The following is a 25,211-nucleotide window of genomic DNA, read 5'->3' as shown; positions in this document are numbered from 1 at the left end:
TTGAGCAGCCGGCATTTTCGTATTTTTTACTGTTTACGCGAACAGCTCCAGATATTTTAAATGGTGACTGTAATACTGCAAACTCCACGTAGACTGCAGCTCTCTGACAAGGCGAGCTGGAGCCCAGGCGGGGACTAGACGGACGTCTCTTTGTTCCGAACGCTCGCCCTGGCTGAGCCAATGATTTCGCGGATCCGTGGAAATTCGCGCTTTGATTGGCCAGTGTATACTATTAGCGGAGCTGTCATATCCACTGGAGGACCGAGAAGCGTTCAGCATCTCAAATAAAACCATTCAGGTGCATTACTCCGTGTGTTATGTCCTCATCCTGCGATGTGTCGGGTGTGTAACATGTCGGGGACGTTGAGAAAAAATATCACTCATGAATGTCACTTGCGGGACGAAATGAAATACAAGAAAATCGAATAGCGTAGAAACTGTTGTTGTTGTTATTAGGCGTATTACAATTATTACTGCACATTTAATTTTATGGCAAGTTTCATATTTTATAACATTTCACTTGATACTTTTTGGCTAATTTGACAAAGTGCTCGCCTCCACTTTTGGTGAGAATTTAGTAATGAATTAATATTTTTCCATTTCTGACTACAGATCGAGAAACATGCGGGTTAATGTGAATTAAATTTAGTGTAAGTTCCGGTTTGAACAGGCAATAGGAAATGGATGGCCTTACGCACATTTTTCTTGGAATGCAGTATGTGTAAATTACCTGCTCTGGGATATTACGCGAATTTGGGACATAAGATTCTGCGGTAAGCCTACTGGACAAAGATATGAGTCTCCTACTCGTCTAAGAATCAGAAACCACAGTAACCATCGGCTGCAGTCTCCTTCACCATGGGGGACAATCTCAGAATTTTGGCTCTAAAAATTGGCATGGAAATATTTTGAAATCAGTGATAATTTCTTTGGGGTTTGAGAGATTACACTGTTTTGATTAATTGGAGATGAGTACCCAGAGGATGGTGATGATCTGTCTGGAGAGACTAAAAATCAGATGAAGTCTTGTGATCTGAGTTCGTGGTGGGTGCAAACATCCATACAGGAGATGAATTCGAGCAAGATTTCTGACTTCTTTTGAGCAGTGAGACTCTGGATAATGACTCTATTGTAATCTGGCGGTTGTAGAGGAAGAAAGTGTTTCTGTTTACTGAGGAGTACATCAGGATGAATGATTCATTTGGCAATGACATTATACATTTTAATGAAGTGCCTTGGTTAAATTTCTCATGAAATTCAAGCCCTTTGAGACTTTGTGGCATACATACAGATGTAAGCTGACTGGGCCTTTTATTGGGTCGAGGGTCTTTAATCAGTTTTCAGTCAGTTTATTCTCAAGCATTGCAAGACAAATATATGTTAAGCACTTCTTTTGGAGATAAGAATTAGCCAATCATTCCCGACCTTTTATTTATGAATGAGGGTGCATTCTAAAATATGGCGTTAAAATTAAAAATCAGTTTTTAAATATATGCTGTTTAACAAGTATGGTGTGTGGAGACTGTTTTTAAGCCATCTAGCATTATCCGTTCATCCTCACTGCTTATCTAATACAACGTAACAATGTCCCTGAAGCCTCTCGCAGGAAGGATAGGGCATGAAGCAGAGGCACCTGGAATGCCACAACAGTCCATTGTAGAACACTCACTCACACATAATGTGGGAAATTTAGATACAATGATTCATGTCATGACTTACATTTTGTTTCTTTAGACCACGGGTGTCAAACTCCAGTCCTGGAGGGCCGGAGCCCTGCACATTTTTGGGTTTCCCCTCATTTAACACACCTGATTCAACTCCTTGTGCTAATTACTGTACCATGTCACTCTTGAGCTAAATCATTTGTGGTGGAACAGGGAAAGAACTAAGCTACACAGGGCTCTGGCTATCCAGGACTGGAGTTTGACACCCCTGCTTTAGACTGTGGGAGAATATTAGAGGAAATCTGTGTAAACACATGGAGAACATGCAACCCCCCCCCCCCCCACACACACACACACACAGTGCCTGGGGCAGGATTTGACCACTCGCTCCTGGCCCACAAAGTCTGCGGGTGCAGTGCTACTCACTGAACCACTATGATACTATCATTTTGTATTCTGTATGAGAAAAGCAAACAGTGGAAAATTTGTTGACAGTGTGGGGCACAATCATAAGTGATCCATTTATTATTTCTTAGAATACCAGGAAAAGGGGAAGGTAGGGGGCTGAAGGGTGGATATCATTTTCTCCTCTCATTTGCATTCAATTAAGTCAAGTAATTATGCTAAGCGCTAAAATGAAACTCTGATAATTGCATGTCATGTATTCGAGAGGGTGTTGCCATATGTGCCCATGTGGTAGCAGAAGCACATCAGACCTGACGCCTAATGGCTAGATTATTGAATTCTAAGATAATTACAAGATGTTTAGAAAGCGAAGTCATGGGCATTTATATTCGCTGTACATTAAAGGCCAGAGCGGACGCTGCTTTCTGAGGACGCGCTGGTCTTAGTCGTGCATCCCTCACCAGTCCGCATCGGCCAGTGCGCTTCCTTTGGTGAGGTGAGATCAAAGTCATGGGGCAAAGTCACTGGGCTGACCCTGGACCCACTGGTGACAGTTTGCGAGATGAGGATGATGATAAGCCTGGAGAACATCATGCAGAACTTTGCCCATCGACACCACATAGTACAAAGAACTGTCAAAAGGCAAACCTCCTTCTGTCTGCAAAACCCTGCCGGAAAGCGTTTAAAACAGACTACAACACACTGCGTATCTATGTACTATGACTATGTACATCACACATCATATATACATCCTGTTTAATTGTCATTTATATATTCTTATATATTTAATAATTGTGATTCTCTATCTATCTATCTATCTATCTATCTATCTATCTATCTATCTATCTATCTATCTATCCTCATCATGAAGATTAATTTACATGATGGCTAGGGGACATCAGTGTCCCCCTTTTCCTCCAAACCGCTGATGGCGTACAGTAGAGTGATTCGGTTACATCGCTGTTTGTGATTCATCCCACACCCAAAACCATGCATCCGATCTGAGACGGGAACGTGAATGACTCTTTCTCTCCGTGGAGGAATCTGATCACATGCTCTGGTGTTCCTCGGAAGTGCAGTTTAAAATTACATTGTAGCCAGAGCGTCACATACTTTTGTCGTAAAACAAAAAGTCTGGGCTAAATAAACCATACAAACGGATCCTGAAATGCATTGTGCGATTCAATGGAGAGATGGCCACCACCCAGAGCGGGTGAGTGACTGTTTCAATGTACTGGGTCACCCCCACAGGGATACTGGTCCGGTTGCAGGTCAATGAACAATAAGCTCAAGAACAGACAACTGACATTTAGATCAAGGACTTGAGGCCTTTCTTTGCTTGGTTATTAACTGCTGTTATTTATCTTAATATACATCAGTTCATGTTGTTCTTGTCCATTGTGGTTATTCCTCATGGTAGTCCTGTCTCCTCAGTGCTACCCACGGCTTGGGCTCATGCGCACACTTTGTGGGATGCTAATTTTGATAAAAACGTGCCTTGTTGGTGCCAAAAGCCTGTTGAAGAGTTATGCTGAAAATAGTATCTGAAGAGGGAGCTGTCAGCACAGCGATTCTATCAGGGCTCCATCACGGCAGGCTTATATTCGCCGTCGTATTAGCAGATAACCCCCTTTGCTCTCTCTGCAGCCCTCGAAAGCCCCCCCCCCCCCCCCCACCCAACCAGAGCCCCTGCATCCTAGCAACAACCCAGGACGATTGATGCAGTATTGATTTTCCCTCTCAAGCTCACATCTGCCCCCAAAAAGCTCACCAGTCAACAACAAACAAACAATTAGACACACGTCCTTCGCTGAAGAAGATTCACGATACATCCTCAGCCTGTCAGCCGGTGCCGTACGTGCCATCAGAATTTCTCAACTTTACTTCATGCGTTTGTGTGAGCTATGACAACAACCAGAGGCGTGTGGATATGATTCCAGCCCTGTCCATGTGCGTGTCCAGTATCCCACCTGCGTGCACGAGGCCCCCCTCTGAGCACTCGGATTTCCAGGGATGCGCTGTTCTGGTTATTTGTGACTCTAAGGTGCTCTTTGTGTGTGAGTGAATGAGCCCTTTAGGATGGACGGCCAGGCAGCCTGTTCAATGCAACCCTGATTGGATGAGCAATTACTCAGAATGTTTGACTAGAAGTGAAAAAGTCATGTTAACATTCCCGGCATAAGCTAGTACTTTTCAATTATACGTTTACGACACTAAATATAGACCTTTTTCCTTTAATATTTATATTGTCTATATTTATTTTGTTTTCAATACCTGCTCGTTTGTTTGCATTAACTGCTCATTTTGCACAATCTATACCTCTTGTTTGCACCTGTACCGTTACATCTTGTCGTGCTTCCCAGGAAAATCTTTCTCACCTTCTCTGATTCAGGTCTATAAGATTCTAACGGGTCTGGATGCTGTTCAGCCAAATGACTAATTTGCAGGATAGTAAGGGCCTTATAATTGATAACGAAATTGATATAGTAAATGAGTTTAATGATTATTTTTCAAGGGTGTTCACAGTAGAGAACACAAGTAACTTACCACCAATTAATAGGAATACAGCATCGTCTGTGACCAATATATGTATAACTGAGGTTGATGTGATACTAAGCCTAGCTAAACTCAAAATAAATAAATCGCAGGGGCCGGATGGCATCTTACCTTTAGTCTTAAAAGAGATGAGGGATATTATTAGCCAACCTTTAACTTTAATATTCCAGAAATCGTTATCTGCGGGTGTGGTACCATCAGATTGGAAGCATGCTAATATAACACCCATATTCAAAAAAGGGGATAGAAGTAATCCAGCAAACTATAGGCCAATCAGTTTAACTAGCATTACTGGAAAAATAATGGAAGCTATAATTCAAGTGAAAATTGTAGATTACCTAGATGCAAATAACATTATAAAGGATAGCCAACATGGATTTAGGAGAGGTAGATCCTGCTTAACGAATCTACTTGAGTTCTTTGAGGAAGCTACAAGTAAAATTGATCACAAAAAGGCCTATGATGTGATTTACTTAGATTTCCAGAAGGCCTTTGATGTTGTCCCCCACAAACGGCTCTTGCTAAAGCTTAAAGCTGCAGTGATTTTAGGAACTGTGGCAGCTTGGATCGAAAACTGGCTAACTGACAGGAAACAGCGAGTAGTTATTAGAGGCACAATGTCACAGTGGGCCTCCGTTCATAGTGGGGTACCGCAGGGTTCAATTTTAGGACCACTATTGTTCCTAATTTACATTAATGATATTGACACAAATACATACACTAAACTAGTTAAATTTGCAGACGACACCAAGGTGGGCGGTGTAGCAGATACTGATCTAGCAGCAGAGAGGCTACAACGGGATCTGGAGTTAATTAGCGAATGGGCTGATACTTGGCAGACGAAATTTAACACAGATAAATGTAAGGTAATCCATGCAGGGAGCAGAAATATAAAGTACAGATATTTTATGGGTTCCACTGAAATAAAGGTAGCTGATTACGAGAAAGATCTCAGTATGAATGTTGATGCTTCCATGTCCCACTCTCGCCAGTGTGGGGAAGCAATAAAAAAGGCGAACAGAATGTTGGGTTATATCTCTAGGTGTGTGGAGTTTAAGTCAAGGGAGGTGATGTTACACTTATATAATTTCTTGGTAAGACCCCACCTAGAATACTGTGTGCAGGTTTGGTCACCATACCTCAAGAAGGACATTGCTGCCTTAGAAAAGGTGCAACGAAGAGCTACGAGAATGATTCCTGGTCTTAGAGGAATGTCTTATGAGGAGAGGTTAGCGGAACTGAATCTGTTTAGCCTTGAGCCTTGAGCCTTGAGACTAAGGGGGGATATGATTCAGGTCTATAAGATTCTAACGGGTCTGGATGCTGTTCAGTCAAATGACTATTTCAATATTAGTCTAAATATAGAACTCGTGGCCATAAGTGGAAATTAGCGGGAGAACATTTTAAAACAAATTTGAGGAAGCATTTCTTTACACAGCGTGTAGTTAGAGTATGGAATAGTCTTCCTGCTAGTGTAGCGGAAGCTAAAACCAAGGGTTCCTTTAAATCAGAGCTAGATAAGATTTTAACAACTCTGAGCTATTAGTTAAGTTCTCCCCAAACGAGCATGATGGGCCGAATGGTCTCCTCTCGTTTGTAAGTTTCTTATGTTCTTATGTATGTTAGACTTCCTGTCTGTATTTTAGGTTATAGACCACCTCATGCGTATTTTGCACACAAACCTACACTATTCGCTGTAAAGCGCTTAGGGACAACTTTGTTGTGAAAGGTGCTATATAAAAAATAAATGTATTGTATTGTATTATAATTTATCTATAATTTATTTATAATTTGTATATATTTGATTTGCACCTGGTTAGATGATAGCTGCACTGGCCCTGTACCAGTGCTCAGCACAATGACAATAAAGTTTAGTTTAAAACTAAAAATCTGAATCTTAATTTAAGTGCACTTTGAATCCTGTATATACCAACAGGAGAGAGCAGGGAGAAGAGAGATGAGCCACGGTGAGGGAGAGAAACCTCAGCTACCACCTTGACCAACTGTATCAATTAAAAGTGGATTAACTCTACATGTCTGTAGGGCTGAAAATAAATCGCTCAGCGGTACTATAGACCTACCGTGGTGTAAAACACCCACCCGCAATGGTCTGGGCTCAGAAAAAACAAGAATATGCCAAATTTAATATCTTAAATACAATTCAATTTTAAGTCTGTCATGGATTGGCGTCCCATCTAGGGCGAACCCCAGCTTTCAGCTACCTGGGATAGGTTCCAGACCCCCCAGCAAGCTGGACCAGGGTAAGTGATTAGAAAATGGATGGATGAATGAAATACGATATGGATAGAATGTGACTGTGTGTGGTAAGGACGCAGCGACGATGTAAACAGTGTGTGTGTGAATGTGCTATGCACAGTCCCGGTGGTGAAAACTGACTGCCTTATCGCCAATATGTTGTGTTGGCTACACGTGAAACTATGTGGACACACCCAGCCAATCAATCTAAAACGTCGTGCTGTATTTGTTTACAGATGACACAAATTTTAAATAGTTTGCTAGGCTAAGACATAACCACGGCTAACCACATGTTGACTAAATCCCCAGGGATGTTAAGTAGATTGTTGCGAGTTTGACTCATCCATACCCCAGCATTTGAATGAATTACTGAAAGTGTGTTTGTCTGATTTTTCACACAAAGCTGCTTTTTCCTGGGCTTCGGAGAGGCCTGGGGACACATGGATAAGCTTTTCAAAGCTTTACGAAATCCATCCGTAAGATTTTTTTTTTTTTTGCTCACCGAAAATGAAATAGGTTTCTTTCATTTGGAATCACAGTAAAATAATGACTTAGCTGCTTACACAAAAAACAGGTACTGTATAATCAAGACACAGACTCATATATTCTTTTTTTGTTGATTATTGCACTTTATAGTAATTAATATATATAAGCCACAAATGGTCCTGTCAGAGACTATGAAGACATGAAAAATGCTATAACTACACATGTAAAACTAGCAGTTATTTACCCCATTAAAAAAGTAAATACTCTAGACAATCCCTTTATTACGAGCTGAAGTGCATGATGCAAAGTGTCCTCCTTTATAAGATAAAATCCGCCTAGGGAATATTTGTTATCCATGAGCGTGACAATATAATTCCCTGCACAATCATCCCCCAAAATTAAACAAATACATAAATAAACAAACAAAGTGTATAGTACAGTGTGGGTGGGTCAAGTGAGGTAGAAACATGCTTATTGATAATAAGACAGGTGTTATTTACGTGGGACAGTACAGTGATGTCATAGCATCTGTCAGTGAGGCATATTCATCAGGCTTAAAATGGTACGGATGGGTCATCAGGTCGCTGATAACATAAACTGTTAACATTTAAAGTGAATCAAACCAATAAGCACAGAGGAGGATGGACACAGAGCGACTCGATGTGCCACCATGACACCTACAGTACAACTATTTAATTTGCGCAGCTTCAGTTATATTGAGAACCCAAGTGCCTGTCTGGGTCAGCGCTTGTTAGTCCCAGTCTTTCCTGTCTTCCCCCATTGTCCAAGTCTTTAGTGTTTCCCCTGTTCCCTGAATGGCTCAATGTGCTGAACATGTGGCTGCCTGTTAACCCCTCTGTTGTGTGTTTGAATCCTGCCTCCTGTGGTTTTCTATTTTGTTTCATTGGTTTCATCAGTTTTCCTAGTTCCTGTGATTTTGTGGTTTGTTTTCTGTTTTGGTTTCTTGCTTTGTGTCTTGGTTGTGTTTTACTTGTCTGTCTTATTTCCCCAGTGTTAGATTCTGTTTTCCTTTTCAGTTCCTAGTTTCCCTGTTTAGTTTGAGTAAGTATTAGTTTCACCTGTTGCCTGTTCTTGTGCGTTTGCCTGATTGCTCATTGGCCTGCACCCTCCCGGAATGGTTAATTGTCTCACTCCTGCCTGAGTTTAGTTCTCCATTGGGTCATTGATGTATGTTGCTTGCTTTCTTTCCCATCCATCCATTGTCTTTATTTTTCCCTTTCATTTTTGACCCCTTGTGGTCCATTTTGGTTTTGTAGTGTTCCTTGTGTTTTCTGTTAATAAACCGTGTTCGTCCTGTAGGCCACCAGTGGGTTGTCCATTTCCTTTTCCTGCCTTGCCCTCATGCCAAACCCACCTGGATCCATGACAGTGCAGCTGTGCAACAGATCCCCCCCCCCCCCCCACACACCAATCTTGCCACCAACCCCCAAATTTTCTCTAAGTAGGAGGACCTGCTTGCAGGTCTAGATGTAGATTAACAACATACCCAGGACAAAGAAATTGCAGCTCAAGGGCCCAATGGAGTAAGATCACTTATGGCACTCACGGGAATCAAACCAGCAACCTTCTGATTAGCAGTACAGATTGCTAGCTTCAGAGCCACCACTCCAGCTGCCAGTTCTGTAAAGTATAGATTCCAATGAACATAATGCATCTAACTAAGTTGCCTCTTAAAGGGAAACTCACAAAAGTGTTTTAGAAATATTGAACAAAGCTCCTGTGCCTCTAGAGAGGATGGTCCTCCATTAATTCAGCTGACAATGCATAATGTTTTGTATCAGACAGACAGCCTTTATAGGTAATAGCTGATATGGCACTAGGCGAGCGTCACTGCTGCCCCCTGGTGGTAAAGTGAAACTGGCCGGCAAGTCAGCGCTTCTTCACAAGTTAGTGCCCTGGATGGCTGCCTAAATTGCCCATCAGATTGGCGGCCCTGCTGTGGCCACAGATCCACTCACTTGTGTCCGTGTGGCATCTGTAGGTCGGTGCCTACAGCTGCAGTGGGGGCAACATAATAGTCTATGTGTAAACGGTGCCCGAAGTGTTCAGTCAGTAAAAAAAGATCACACTGTATGCCATGAGTCATTCACCAGCCATCATCCAATCATTTACCCTGGGGGGGCGGTCAAAATTACACTGAGGGAGGGAGCAGCACCAAGAAAAATGAAGCCAAGGGTAGGTAGGAGCACAGGAAACTACAAAGTAACACGGGGTAACTATGACTAAGTAGCAACATAGGGAAACAGCACAGTTACAAACACATAGTAACAACTACGATGACTGACTGGGGAACTGAACAAAGGCAGGCACTTATACACTGAAAACAAGAAATAACTAGGGGCAGGTGTGGGCTATAAGGTAGTAGGGGCAACAAAGAGCAGGTGAGGTCAATTAACGGATTCAGCAGGTTCAAACTCCAAGGGAAACTAAAACCAGGAAAACTGAATATAATACAACCAGGGAGCAGGGAGCAAACACAAGGGACTGTAACCGGAATACATACGCGTAATAAACCAAGAGAACATAAAATACCAAATGTTAAACACAGATAACAGCTAGTAGAGTCTGGATGATGACCAAACCACATGGCAGCCCATGGAGTAGGAAAACACACTAGGGACCAAGGGGCTGCAAGACAGAGGAGGGAATAGGATGAACAGCAACACCTGCTGGCCAAATGAGGACAAGACATATGGGACAGGGCCAGACAAGCACTGATCCTGATCCAGTATGAGTGAGAACTTCAGAAGATGACAAGGTCTTGATTGCACCACCTGCAGGAGAGATTGTGCAGGACAACCAAACACAATTCTAGCTGAAACAGACTCATTTACACAACTGGACATCTGTTTTCTCAGCAAACTGTTACACGGTTAAAATAACTTTCTGAAGTACAGCACCAATTCTGTCCCAAATTCAGTGTCCTAATCAATAATTATATCACATACAGTTGACCCTTTACTTACGAACTCAATTCGTTCACGAGGGCTGGTCCTAACTCAAGTTAGTCGTAAGTCAAGACTATTTTTCCCATAAGAAATAATGGAAATACCCATACTGCATTCCAAACCTCCCCAAGCACCCCTTACCTAACCTTTTCGTAATAAAAAAGGGTTGTATAATGCACGGAATTTACCAGACACACCAATAATTTTCCTAGTGTATTCACCAAAAAGTTATAAAATGTGCCTAGCCTACTCGAACTGACCGAAATTACGTCCACAAACAGGCGTATATATGGGCTCAGACTGATGCTTACGAACGCTTTTCGGGCATCTCAGGTCTTTGTTTCGAACCGCACAAGTGGATACACATTTTGGCCTCAACTGGCATTTGGGTGGTAACTCAAGACTTTGGTCTTAAGTCAAAACTAAAATTTTGGTCGTAACGCAAGTCGTTCATATGTCAGGCCGGTCATAACTCGAGGGTCCACTGTATATGGTACGATAATCCCACCCCCCACCCACTTTTTTCTTATTCCTTTTTTTTTCTTATTCCTAAGGCGACTTGTTGTAACATGTGACATGCATTGTACCATGTCTAAATTCCTTCTTCATGCAGAATTTTGATATTTCTTACAGCCTTATATGCATTTATCATTCTCAGCTTTGCTTATTATATACAGGCAATAAAATATTTCTTGTCGGCATGCAGTAAAATACTTACCTCTCCAATTAGACTCAGTTGCTTTTATGAAGTAAATCACGCGCTTCTGCGTCAGGCTGTAATTCTCTTTAGCAAATTCAAACGTTACTTGCCCCTCGCCGCTTCATTGGTAGATCTCGGAAACGGCTTCCTTATGATTGGGCATCTTGGCTGTCTGTGGAAAAAAAAAACACCGTGCACCTGTCAAGCGACCTACTAACACAAATCCGTGAAAGAGACTCCTCCGGGGAGGTGCAGGCTGGGCTTCTGCGCATAAAGCCTGTTGGGTTTTACTAAATGAACTCTGATCGGTCTGCTCCCCAGTTCATGGTCGCTTTGTTTTAAAAAACGGCACAAGTGCAGCCTAAGCACATATATGGTCCGTTTGGTCTGAAAGGTAAGTTTCGTCAGCTGTTCTATGAAACCTATTGCCTGCATACAGTAGGCTATTATTCTGCGAACGCAGCAGTGCAATGCACTGTAAATTGACGAAGCTGACGGTGTATTCTCTGTGCTTGAAAGAAGCACCAAAGTATACGAGCTATAACTTTTTCGCCTATAGGCCTATACAACTGTCATGCTACATAATAATAATAATAATAATAATAATAATAATAATAATGATAATGATAATAGTAGTAGTAGTAGTAACAGTTTATTTATTGTTACTTTTATGATTTTATATATATATAGAGCGCTGTTTCTCTGATGACCCGTCGGTCGGATTGCCGTGCAGGACTGGGATTACGGTTCCATGCGGTTCAGACTTCACGCCACCTAGCGGTGTACCTCGTCGTACATAACGGGAAAGCTATTTGTTGCTGAAGTGGTGTCACTGTAGCTTTTGCGGTCTTGGACCAAAGGCCATTATGTGTGTAGATAATGGGGAGAAGTCATTGTATTTAGCAAGAAATCTGTAATGACAGCATCGCTTAATGGGATTGGGGCGGTATACCGTGCGAGCTCTTGGGATAAACTGAAATCAGCAACAACAAAAAAAGGAAAAGAAAAAAGAATCTCAGTGCCACAAATGCAGATTTGTTTCATCACTACGGGAATCTGAAGCGTGCATGAGTACCCGGCCCCTCGGCCTTTGCCGGCGGTGTCTCGGGGTCGGGGTAACTCATGCGCCGCCAACGACCGGCTCGGCATCACGCCTCAAAGGTACTTCCACAGATTAAAGGTGATACGATGTCAATGCCCTAATCAAGTGTTGTTTTCCTGTTTGTTTTTGCCGACACTAAGCTGTAAAAGTTGCATCACCCTATCGGTAGGCTATTTTAGTGCTTGCCATATTCAGGGTCAACGGCGTAGGGGGGAGCAGGGTATTGTAACGAAAATACACTGTACACTGGAGGGGTTGTGATTAATCAAAATGAATGCTGGGGGGAGTACAATTCCCCCCGGTTTCCCACGCTCCTATTCAAGGTTACACAATGTATTTTGCGAGTGGGAATGCGATGTAATAGTATAGTAGGCTATATAATAGCAATAATATTTTGCGATATGAATATGTGTAATATAAAGAACATCGGAAATGGGTAAATTGAAATTCATCCTGAAAGGAGGCGACCTGTGTACAGATAGAACCGCACGAAGTACTGTGGCTTTGTCAACAAAAGTTACACAATTTTGAGAATATTAAAGTAATGTAAATGCACAATAAATCCCGCTTTGTCCCTAGGCATATCTGCTATGCATCGATTAGTAAATAATTATGCGATTTACGACTTTGTGGTGATTTGGCTTGGAGATAGTCTTGTCAAGTTCGAGAACAAAACACCTAGAAGAGCGAGTCTGATGTGCATTCTGCTGTTTTTGAGAGTTTTAAATTATATAGTATGTACTATATATAACATTAATTTGTTATTGTGTTTTATTGTGTTATTCGATGTAGGCGTATATATGTTTGATTTTATTGGGAATTAAATTGCGTAAACATATCAGCTGCAGTTCAGTGTTTAACCACAAGGTGGAAGTAATGCCCTGTTTTCTAGGTAAAAGGGGATTTTCTTAAATTGTACACTTTCGGGAGTACTAATACAGTGTATTATTAATATTGTGCTTAGCAGAAGTTTTGAGAAAACAGCGATGGAATGTTTAAGGTTCTTTTCATTGTTCATATGTTTCCTGCTGTAGCTGCTTTAGCACTGGAAATAAAACTTTCTAGTTTGGACACAAACAGATTGAAGTTAAAGCACCGAAAAATATGCAGGAATGTTACCCTTCTGGTGAATATGCACTCAATTAAGAAAAAAATGTGCTCTGACAATTCCAGTAATAGGGAGAATTCTCTCTATCTTGCAGTGGTGTCAGAATCTAATGGACAAGCAAGGACTCGTAATTTATCAAGCATATCCATCCAGATGAAAATTCCCATGTGTCATAGGAAAAGGGGGTTTATTCCAGCTTAGAAGAAGGATGACCTGTACTGGGAGATGAGAAGCAAGAACAATGAGGTGGCCAGACACTTGAGAGAGAAGCCTTGTCTCCATGAGATGGTTTTGGAGAGCAAGCTGAGGGCACTGGGAGAGGAGAACACCACCATCAAAGCTGAGCTGCTCTCTCTGAAGCTCAGGAATTGGATTGCCAGCTTCTTAGCTCAGCCCCATGAGATGCAGAACATCTCTGCGTCCAGGTCATCCTGCTGTAAAGAGTTCAGTCCATGCAACAACCTCTGCACTCATGTCTAAATCTCTGTCATGAAGCCCTCACTTCAAACTTACAGTCACTTCAAACTCACAGTCACTTCAAACTCACAGTCCCCAACTATTCCATATGTCTAAGACTGCTGCTGTCTCACAGGAGGGCACTTGCAGAAGCCTGGAAGATGTCAAGCTGAGCTGTGGGACAGTATGAGCTTGACTGGAAAGAAATGTGATTCATATGACCTCCATGAAAACTATGTGGCCAATAGCTGCCCTGAAATTAGCTTCAGGTTCTTGACTGTTTTGCAAAGCAGTTGCATATTAGTAACTCCTCCAGAACGTTAGGTGGTGATGAAGGGGTGACGAGCAACAGGATCCAAAAGCGGCAAATGGGATTTGGGTTCTCTGACTAGGTGGGAAGTTTCAGAACAAGGTGTGCCAGCCGCGTCGTCCAGTCTAGTCAGCTGCGGTGTTAAATATGACGTTGCACTTAGTACTAATACATCAATCACATTAGAACAGATTTTCAGTGTGAGCTGCATTGTAGTAGGACTGACTGTATTTAGTCAAGAGACAAGAGTCAATTACAGCCTGTGAAAATTAATTGTATTATATGTTTAGAAACTGAAGGACGCTACTAAAATGTAATTCAGGCAAAACAAGATGCAAAATAAGCTATCAAATGCAGTGAAAATGCAGTGGCTGCTTTCCAAAGGAAGACTCCGTTTTAGACCAAGTGTAGTCCAGTGGTATGTTTAAAATGGAGGTGCAAGTCACAAACGCAGTAAAATATTGCTGGTAGAAGGAGGTGTGTTTGCATATATAGGGCTGTAACAATGCACCGTGGCATGATATTTCGAGATTGGAAAGCATGACGATACGCATTGTAGTGATGACTGCAGCGCCGCAAGTACTCTTTTATTAATGTTAACACCAGAGGATGCAATAGGCGTAATCTCAGTTTTCTTATGAGATTTTTATTTTTGCATTTTGCACTGTAGTCTGCAGAACAAGGGAAAAAATGCAAGAAAAAAATAGTTTTAAAACAGATTTTTTTTTGTTATGGACATGCATAAAAAGAAAGTAATGAGATCAGTGAGCTCTTATTTTCCCAGTCTTATTTTGTTTGTGGGTGTATCGAACCATGAGCCTGGAATCATTCATTAAACGTTAATCCAGCCCTCACAAACCCAAGTGCATTTTGATTTCTCCACCACTGGCTTTCCAAATGGTTGCTCAGCTGAATGATGCTACGTTGTTACTTCAAAATTCAATAAAACGTAAGAATTGTAAGCTGCAATAGCAATACCTGGACTAAAGAAAAAGGCAAATTCTGAATGAAATGCATATTTGTCTTTATTTTGTGCCATGATATACACAAGAAAATATAAACCTTTCGGCAATCCTGATTCTATATAGAACTATAAAACATGTCATTAGTTGTTAGTTTTCTACTGTTTGAACACCTCAAATAATAAGCACTCAACAACAGAAAATAATGAGGCCTTTGTATACATTAGAACTTATATCATTGTATTTTTACTAGACTACTTTTTTAATGAGTTAAAATACCTTTCTACTTGTTTCTCAAGGAAACGTACATGAATATGTCTGGATTGAAAAATAAGGTATTGATAGGTCAAGCTTACTTGGAGTTACAGGCGACCTTAAAAGCGAGTGAGTAAAATAACGCTGACCATCTACGTTTTAATATGCGAAATTGTGCCTTTTTCTTTCCGCAATCTTTATATGTCAAGCACATCAGTAGTTTCTTTACAGTATATGTCAAAATTATTCTTAACGAAAAGAACCTAAGTTGTCCCATAAAACTACGTGCAATGTAATGTGTACACGTTGTGAATTATTTTAAAAACATTTATCTGTTACACAACAGAATTTTACATGGTTAAATGTACTTGATTGAAATCTCACACATAAAGTGACCATGCAGTTTTAAGAACATGATCACACAGTATCTATGCATTCTCCCAAACAAAAAAGGGAAATATTTGACTGGATTAAAATGTTTTGCTGTTGCTTGCCTCTAATGTGTTACTGAAGAACGCGTGTATTAAAGGCCCCTGTAGCACTAACAATGCAAAGGGGTTTGTGGGATCAAATCCCAGCAAACATACATAAAATGAAACCAGTAGTGGGGAGCACTGCAAAAATTACCAAAATGACCCCCCCCCCCCCAGGTGTCTTTTGATTACAGATGATCACGCAAAGTTTGCAAAACTTTACCAAGAACTCTCTTCCCCGCGTCGCCAAATTGCACCGAGCTCACCCTTTGGATAAAAGTGTCAGATAAATTAATTAAATGTCAAGTTAATTATGTCGGAAAAAACAATTCACAGCTTCACCACTTGATATTGCACCTAGTTAAAACAACAACAAAAAAAATCTTTGTATCAGAAGAAGGTACTATGAAATTATTTCAGTAGGTCTACATTAGTAAATACTTGAGTTGTATTATTCTGAGAGCCTTTATCAGTACAAACCTACAAAACAATTTAGAAAAATAGAGACGTGTCATATGTTCTCGTTTAAAGAAAAACCATTTTGACATGTTTAATATAACTTTCGGAAAAGGTTGTTAAAAACACTAGTTGTGCTTATCAATATGTGAACAGTCTATGTCTGAAAAACGCAGGCAATAGATGTTTGACGTTCAATTCCCTGCACTTGACTGTGAAAAACACAACTTCGCCCATAAAACGAACAGCCTACAGAAAATGGAGATTTGGTTAGTATGGGTAGAGGTCGCTGTTTCTCCAAGTTGAATGCAATAAGCACTGTGCTTAAAAAATAATAATTATATCCATTAACAGTGTGCTCTCTTTTTCATACTACCAGAGAGGAACAGACGGTAATAGGACATATTTTTCCATATCCAGAGTCTGATAATAGTGGCATGCAGTAAGAGCATTCTGTTAAAATACAAGCTAAGTAAGACCCTCACGGGAAGAGAAAACGCATTACGTCACCTCATTCGCGTCTAAGTCCGCTCAAAGTGAAGTTATTCCTAGGAACAAAGCTACCTACGCATGGACTAAAGCTATTCATCATAAATGATTATAAACTTTTTGCACAGTTCTCTAGTTTCCTGCGCTGTTTGCCCCACGCTAATACAGGCTAATAAATGGCACCCCCTAAGTAGCAAATGCAGATTTAAAGCAACACGAAAGTAAAAAAAGAAAACCTTCGTTCCTCTTAAAAAAATAATTAAAAAAACAATCTCACCCCCCATCATCATATATAAATATTAAATAATATTTTAGCAAACTTGAAAGTGAAATGCAGTTACAAGGTTATGCAGTTAAACCGCACTGTAATTAATACCAGATTCATCCCAAAAAAGAACAATATCTTGATTATGTAGCAGCATACATGAAAACAAACTAAAGATAATTCTATAAAGCACGTACTGTTGGATATTTAAATACATGGAAGCATTTTAACAGTACCTGTATTTTCATATACAATGATACTATATTATTCTATAAACACTCATATTATGCACACAAATCAGTGTGTTAATGCTCTTTGTCTATAGTGCCTAAATTGTATCTTTAGCAGTTAACTCTACTGAACTACAGGAGTGTTTTTCTGCGATGAACTTGAACACACTTTAAACAGTTGATACTTCAATGACCAAGTAGTAAAGGGTTAGACAAAGAAACACCGATTACACATTAAGGTTATAGCTTACCAGAAACCAGTTATGAAGAAGGTTCATGACAAGCCTACCTGTAACTTCTATTATCCTTCATTTTAGATTTAGTAGCAATATTCCACTGGAATCATCTATTTTAAGATTTGTACTACTCAAAATCATACTAGATCTAACTATAACCTTTGTTATTGTAGTTCTTCTACAGGTTATTTGTTATATTGATATTTGTTTATATGGACACATCACATTAAATTGATAGACGTTTTGAACAAAAATCTAGGAACGTACTTTTGCCACATGTCCACGTATCGCCCACCAGTGTTCCTGTCAACTTGTACCAAATGATTTCTGTGATTTCCCCCACTTTCACCCACACGACACGGGCTGATGCGTTTCTTAGTTCGTACCTTCAAACTGCTGTTATCCCTACCCTGACCTCTAACTGACCTTCGATAATTAAAATGTAGCCTTGTTCCTGTGCCTGCCCTATACAATATCATGCACATGTAACGGTCGTCACTGTCAAAGGTCAGCAGGACTCAGTGTAAGATGTTGAGCCATTCGAAAGCATGCATGATTGTGGAAACCAAGCATTTCTCCAAAACGTTATATATATATACGTTCCATATGAGCTAAACAAGCTGTATATATGGATTCCATCTGAATTGGTAAAGAGTTTTATTATACTGTTGTATTTTGAAAACCTGACACTGCTGTCAGACGTACGGAATAATATAGGAACATACTTGTCAAAAGTGCCTTGAAATTAAATGTTTACTGGATCCTTCCTGTGTAAACTCATTTTAAAATTCTTCCCAAGGACTGGTCTTTGCACATTAACACTAACGTGTTCAAATTAAACTTCAGTGCAAATGAAATGTTTTTCCGAAGCAGCACAGATATTGCCCTTATTTCAGAAGCACTGTACAGCCCACGGGGACTAACTATGAATCACGAGCACACTGTTCATTCTTCATTCTGATTCGCTATTCACACATACTGTGAACATCTCCCTGGAAGTGCTGGAAGGGTGTGTGGAACACAAAGGAGGATAGGGCATAAAACAGGATTTCTTCCATTAGTGCAAACGAGCATGGAGCTGTCATTCAGAAGCCTCTCAGTGTTTTGGTATCTGGATTTTTGTTTTGCTTGACTGCCTTTCACCTTTCGTTGAAGGACGTCCTCGGCGTTCCTGATGTTGGCATTTCGCGTTGACCTTCCATGGTGTGGCTGAGCGACGTCTCCAGAGCCCTGACCACAGTCCCCTCACATCAGCACACACTTGCTCTTCAGCTTCTCCGCCTGCTGCCTCTGCTTGCTCTTCTTGCCGTCGATCTGCAGACTGACGGAGCGCCGCTTCTCCAGGTTCAGCAGCTCCTGGAAGAGCTCCTTGACGTTGTGGTTGGTTTTGGCCGACGTCTCCATGAAGGCACACTTCCACTTCTTGGACATGGCCTCTCCATCACTCGTCTCCACTTCCCGGTTCTGGGATTCGTCACACTTATTGCCTACCAGCATGATAGGGATGTTCTCCACGTCGCCCTTGATCTGGCAGACCTGCTCGAAAATTGGCTTGAGCTCCTCCAGCGACTGTCGGCTGGTGATGGAGTAGACCAGGATGAAGGCGTGACCCTTAGAGATAGAGAGGCGCTGCATGGCGGGGAACTGGTGACTGCCCGTGGTGTCGGTGATCTGCAGAGTGCAGATGCTCTTGTCGCAGCTGATCACCTGCCTGTAGGTGTCTTCAATGGTGGGGATGTAGCTCTCCAGAAAGGTCCCCTTCACAAAGCGGATGACCAAGGAGCTCTTACCGACTCCCCCAGCGCCAAACACCACCACCCGGTAGTCATTGCTTTGCTCTGGCATTGTTCCTCTAGAGCCTTAGGGAGGAGAAAATAAAATACAGTTAAACACGAAAACAGAGCTATGTGACTGTTTACAGGATCTTCTACATGATATGTATGGTTTGTATACAACTGCCAATGGTGTAGTATTTGTTACAGTAAATAATTACATTCACATATTCAATTCAACGTTTCAAATCTTATACAATTATAAAATTAGATAGTATGTCTTATGTGTTATAATGTTTGCCCTGAACAATCTGAATGCCATTTAAAGACGTGTACATAACGAAGACGGGAAAGATACCAGCGTCTGAAACGTACCACCTATGGGCTAGCGCTGATATAACTGATAATAAGCTGCAACATTGCATCAAATACGATATTCTTTTAAATCCCAAGAAAAAAAATATCAATTATTATTAAAATAACAGATCTCACAATTGTACACTTGCGACGAACCTTCGTATGCCCTTGCGAGGCAGTAAAACGGACCTACCATACAGTTTGCATGTAAGATGCGCAGAGATCCGCTAAAAGGTATATTTTTCTCTCAGTATGAACATGCACATCGCCCCACCTAAACAGCGACAAAATACACTATGCGCGTCCGTGTAGATTCGCAGTTATGCTGTGATATTTCATGTTTGCAACATTACATGAGAGGTCACGCCGTGGACATGACGTGCTTCTTTACGTGTGATCGTTCATTTATTTCAACATACCAGGACCGGAATCGCTCTGCGAAACCAAATAATCCATGTATGAAATGCTTTTATAAGAAGTAAAGCAATCGCATTTGTGAAGGAGATGAATTTTTAACAGACACAGCATATTTGATAGGGAATCATATTATAAACACCAGCAATACATATAAATAAATACTGTGCATAACATGATCATCAATAGAATTACTTCGGGGTGAGAATGAAATGCAAAAAAATGACTTACGGTAACAAGACTGAATATTTATGAGACGATTTTAGAAGTCAGATTTCATAGTGAAGACAAGGGGTATTAAAAGGTGAGCCTGAAACAGCGTGGTTCATCCGCACTGAGCTCTGCGCCGTGACATGATCGCGCTATACAGCTCCCTTCAGCAGAGAAGCGGTTGCGTAAGTTAGACGCCGACGTCACGGAACAGCCAGGGTGGGAGAGACGCGCTTTAATGGCCACGAAGCGACCATCTCCACTGCAAAGCAAAAAAAAAAAAAAAAACAGGCAAGAAACGCCTCTGCCAGACTGCTGCCCTTCACGGACGTTTACGCCTTGAATGGAACAATAGCAGCGTCTGCCGTACTGTCACAATTAAGATTCATTATTATTATGCGGACTCAATTTATTCTAGTGAAAACAAAATACCTGCGTTTCATAATTTTTTGTGCGCTTGCTTAACTATTAGATGAATCATGAATGATGATGTTTAGGTAGCCTATTTTAAACATCACTCAACAAACCAATAAAACTGTGTGTGTGGTGGGGGGTGGTGGTCATGTATATATTACATTGTCGGGACCAAATGCCCCCAAATACAACAATGTGATAAAAAAAACTGTTATTTTGATGTTCTGGGGACCACTTTTTTGGCCCTCACAAGGGGAAGCTCATTTTTATATACGTCTGTGACTGTAATCAAAAAACTAAAAATGCCATAAATCTAGTATTTCGTTTGGTTACTTATGGTTAAGGTTATGGCAGGGTGGGGGTTAAGGTTGTACACACACACACACACACACACACACACACACACAAATATATATATATATTGACGTGTGTATGTGTATATACTCCTGTAAAAAGAATTTAATGTAACACATATATTTCATATACCTTTTGAATGGACTTTAACACAGGGCCATGCTCATCATTCCTAAACGATTGTGTCTTTTCTCATTGGTAATGTTTATATAAACCCACTGACATTACTCAGCTTTCATGCCTCTCTAATTCTCTGTCATTTCATTTAGTTCCAGTGACCATAATAATTACTTCATGTACAAATACAAAATATCACTTTTAGAAATGAAAACAGTCAAAACCATAATATATCCAGGCGGTTGAAATCTTCCTACTGCGATACTGATGACATTCCATCATCACCGTCATATGAACCCCACCTGAAGGAAAAGACCATTCTCTAAACACTGAAACCTGAATTGAATTGGAGAAAAAAGGTGAATTAAAAATAATGCACTTCACTCCTCTGCTATGTTCCCGCAGTGTCTGTCTCTTCAGTTCAGGGCTGACTTTAAGGTTCTTCTCCTGTCTTGTAAGGCTTTGAAGGGTCAGGCTCCTATAGCTGTGTACTGGAGCTGATTGATGAGTTTAATCCAGATTGCACTCTCAGATTGCAGGATGTAGGCCTTCTTGTAATTCCAATAAATAAAAGACAGCCTACAGCTGTAGGTCTGCTAGTTTACAGATCAGCCAGAGTAAGGGATTCCCCCTTGGTCTCAGTATTTAAATGTGAAGGAAAGCTTATTTTAGCCTAAATTTCTTTAAATAACGCTGCTGGTGCCACTATGCGTGTTGCTGTTTGTCTTATGTATTCTTGTTGTGCCTCAATATCAGTACTGACCTGCTTTTCGTTCTGGTCCACGGCGCCTGGGTGCTGTTAGTGTCCACGAGAAACATCAGCTGGACAGTTGTGATGCCTCTTAGCACGTCAGCATTCACATGTACGTCCCCCGTTGCTGTCTGTTAACTCTTCTGTTCCTTATTAAGCACCCCGCAGTGAGCACTGTATTGTCTCAGTAGTTACAGTTGTCACATTGAGTCCAAAATGCGCTTCAGAGATTCAGTGGTGGGCGTGGCCATCTTCCGCAGCCACTCACACCTCCAAGTAGATCAGTCCAGATCTCGGCATAACATGGGATGTAACCTACAGCATGCTATTTTCCCTAAACAACTGCTTAGAGACTTGGTGTGAATCTCAAAATGTAGCTTTTATAGATTTTTTTTTGGGAATGGCCTGGCTTTTATAACCAGGACAGTGTCCATCCTTTCTGGAGGGAACCATTTATATTCAAAACATTTCAAAATATGCCAAATAGTCTACCTGCTTGACTGCAAGCACCATCTTAAATTGATCTTAAATTGATCTTAAATTGAAGGCTGTTTGTTTTCCCCTCTCTAGCTTATGTTTGGCTTTGACCCTGGTGCTCCATGTCACAGCATAAACTAAATCTAACAAATGTTTAGAGGCAGAGTTCAATGAGTATAGAAATGAATTAAAACCAAACAAACCACTTGTCCACTGGACCCAATCCCCACTGAACTTCTTAAAGAATCTGGCAAGACTTATGACTGACACAGTGAATGTGTCCCTGTATTCAAGTGATGTACCTGCCCAATGTAAAGTAGCAGCCATCGGACCACTACTGAAGAACCCAAGTATGGATCCACAGGAACTCAGTAATTACAGACCCGTCTCTAACATACCATTTTTTGTCCAGAGTTCTGGAGACGATAGTTGCTTCTCAAGTTCAATCATACTTGGAGACAAACAACATACTGGATATATTCCAGTCAGCTTCAGTCAGGGACACAGCACTGAAACTGCCTTAAATAAAGTTGTAAATGTCATAATAATGGAAACTGATGCTGGCAATGTGACTCTGCTCTTGCTTCTGGACCTTAGTGTGACCTTTGACACAGCTGACCATTCTACTGTATGACCTAGACTTAAATTTGATGTCAGGATGTGTGAAATGGTGTTGAAGTGGTTTAAATCTTATTTGACAAATCGATATCAATATGTCCAACAACTGCACTCCATTGTCAATGGCCAAATTTGGATTACCACAGGGATCACTTCTTGGTTCTATATTGTTCTCCCTCTATATTTTACCATTATCTAACATAATGAGAATACATAATGTTAATTATCACACCTATGCTGACGATACCCAAATATACATTTCAGTTCCACCTAATGATACCGCAGCTATTGTCACCTTGGCTAATCGCTTTAATGAGGTTAAGAACGGGATGACGGAAAACTTTTTGTTACTAAATGCAGAGAAAACCAAGGTTCTGTTGTTTGGAGGCAAGTCCACAATTAGGAATGCTATAATCACTCAGCTCTGAGGGGCTGAACATTTCCCTCACGATCTCAGCCCATAATTTAGGTGTCAGCTAAGATAAAAGCCTCTCATTGAAATTGCAAGTGGATGGAGTGTCGAAGGTGTGCTTCCTACATCTATGTAACATTGCCAAACTATGATGTTTCCTTACTATTGAAGACCCTGAAACTAAAACATTGCTTTTGTATACAGTTGGTTAGACTACTGTTATGCTCTGCTTTTTGGGAGCACAGACTGCACACTAAACACCTTACAGCATATACAAAATGCAGCGGCTTGACTGGTCTGGCTTCCCGTTAGGTACAGGACTGACTTCAAAATTCTGCTGCTTACATACAGTATAAGGCACCTCAAGGTCTAGCTCCTGCCTACCTGACAGAATTACTTCAGGTTTACAAGCTGCATCGTCTGCTCAGTTCACAGAATGCAGGTTTCCTGGTCATTTCATATATAAATAAAGTGACAGTGGGCGGTAAAGCATTATGCTACAGGGCCCCTATATTGTGGAATGGTTTACCAGTCTATGTTTGGCATGCCGAAGCGGTCTCAGTTGAGCTTACCCACAACTTTACACATAACACACTGCTCGTCCTGCTGTACGTGCCATTTTGATTTGCTGTTCTTGTCCATTAATGTGTCAATGCATGTTCTGACCCCCCAGGCTCTCTGCCGTCCCACAAGTCTGAATGGTGCCTGGGGTGGGAATCGTCTGAGCTGGAGTCCTGGTTCAGTCCCGTGGAAGGCTGACATCGTGGATGTGACCTATGAACTGTAATGTTCTGGGTGCGGCCTTCAATCTGACAACCTACACAGGCTGGCGTGGAGACCTGACTCACTGACGGACTTTGGCTTTGCCCTTGACCACAAGGGCCGTCTGTTGACCTCGGGCACATAGAGGTTTTTTCTTACATATTTGGGAGTTTTTGGTTCCTCTTCTCTATTGTCATCTTTGTCTTCCTATTTCCCTTTTTTTTTATTATTCTGCATAAATGATGCAGGAATGCATCACAACACCCCCATGTAAAGCACCTAGGGGTGACTCTGCTGTGAAAAGTGCTATATAAAAATAAATTGAATTGAATTTTCAACCCTGGTAATTAATAATCAATCTACATAACAATTGCATATGTACATTTTAATGGATGATGGCAAATATATTTGGGAGCCTTTTTATTCATTTTCACCCTTACAGGTATTCCTGGCAACTTTTTAAGCATGAATGGAAAATTAAATCTGGGCTTCACTCAACTATCAGTGTAGTGGGAGAAATGTGCTTTTAAACAATTAACAATGGGTTGTGATGGGCCAAAGGTCACGGAGACAATCCAACTGAATACTGAGGTGTGTGAACCTCCCATGACACTATGCATCGACTGTCATGTTTTATTCATTAAACTTTTACAGACTTGTCGCGGTGCCTGATCCCCAAATGCTGCGTCGGTGTTTCCACTGGGTCCACCAGCAGTGACTGTGGTGCAGCTGGGGGGGGCATCAGTGGAATCCCCCCAGGTGTCACCCAGCTTATTTACCCCCTAGGGTTCAGATGCCATGCCAAGGAAGGCATGATACACAGTGTCAGATCTAGGTGTTACTTTTGATATTTTGAATTGTTGTCTGCCAGAGCTGAGGATTTTATTAAGGAGAAATATTTGGAGGAACTGATATGAGTGAAGAATTTAATGTGACATTTTTGGTGACCGGTAATATCCGTACATTGGCCACACCAGGGAGGGTCTTGGGGGTGCTGTAGCTACGCCTGTAATGGTCATAGCCTCCTCTTAGCACCCCCAAGAAATTTCTGTGTTTTATTTAGATTTTTTTTATTTTGAATGTCATCGTAACTGTCGCGGAGCGGGTACTGCGCATGTGCATGGGTTTTTGTATACGTGCGTCGGGGGCTTGTGGCGACCAGCACATCCTAAATT

At 41.2% G+C, this 25,211-nt stretch overlaps 1 protein-coding gene across 2 annotated transcripts; it reads right to left on the bottom strand.

The window, feature by feature from the left end:
- Positions 1-15,019: 15,019 nt before the first annotated feature.
- On the bottom strand, positions 15,020-20,371 carry LOC111856507 (GTP-binding protein Di-Ras2-like). 2 transcript variants are annotated; one of them, XM_023836517.2, is made up of 2 exons: positions 20,153-20,371; positions 15,020-19,237 (listed from the first exon to the last, which is right to left on the bottom strand). In XM_023836517.2, exon 2 carries the CDS (start codon positions 19,221-19,223, stop codon positions 18,624-18,626), a length of 600 nt encoding a protein of 199 aa, XP_023692285.1. In that variant the 5' UTR covers positions 19,224-19,237; positions 20,153-20,371; the 3' UTR covers positions 15,020-18,623. The 2 variants fall into 2 exon arrangements, with proteins under 2 accessions (XP_023692285.1, XP_023692286.1); XM_023836518.2 differs by lacking the exon at positions 20,153-20,371 and adding an exon at positions 19,701-19,824.
- Between the last annotated feature and the right edge of the window lie 4,840 nt (positions 20,372-25,211).

This window comes from Paramormyrops kingsleyae, chromosome 2, assembly GCF_048594095.1.
Source record: "Paramormyrops kingsleyae isolate MSU_618 chromosome 2, PKINGS_0.4, whole genome shotgun sequence".
NCBI classification, from domain to species: domain Eukaryota; kingdom Metazoa; phylum Chordata; class Actinopteri; order Osteoglossiformes; family Mormyridae; genus Paramormyrops; species Paramormyrops kingsleyae.
Note: the sequence above shows the minus strand (reverse complement) of the source record. Positions and strands in the feature narration are given on the sequence as shown.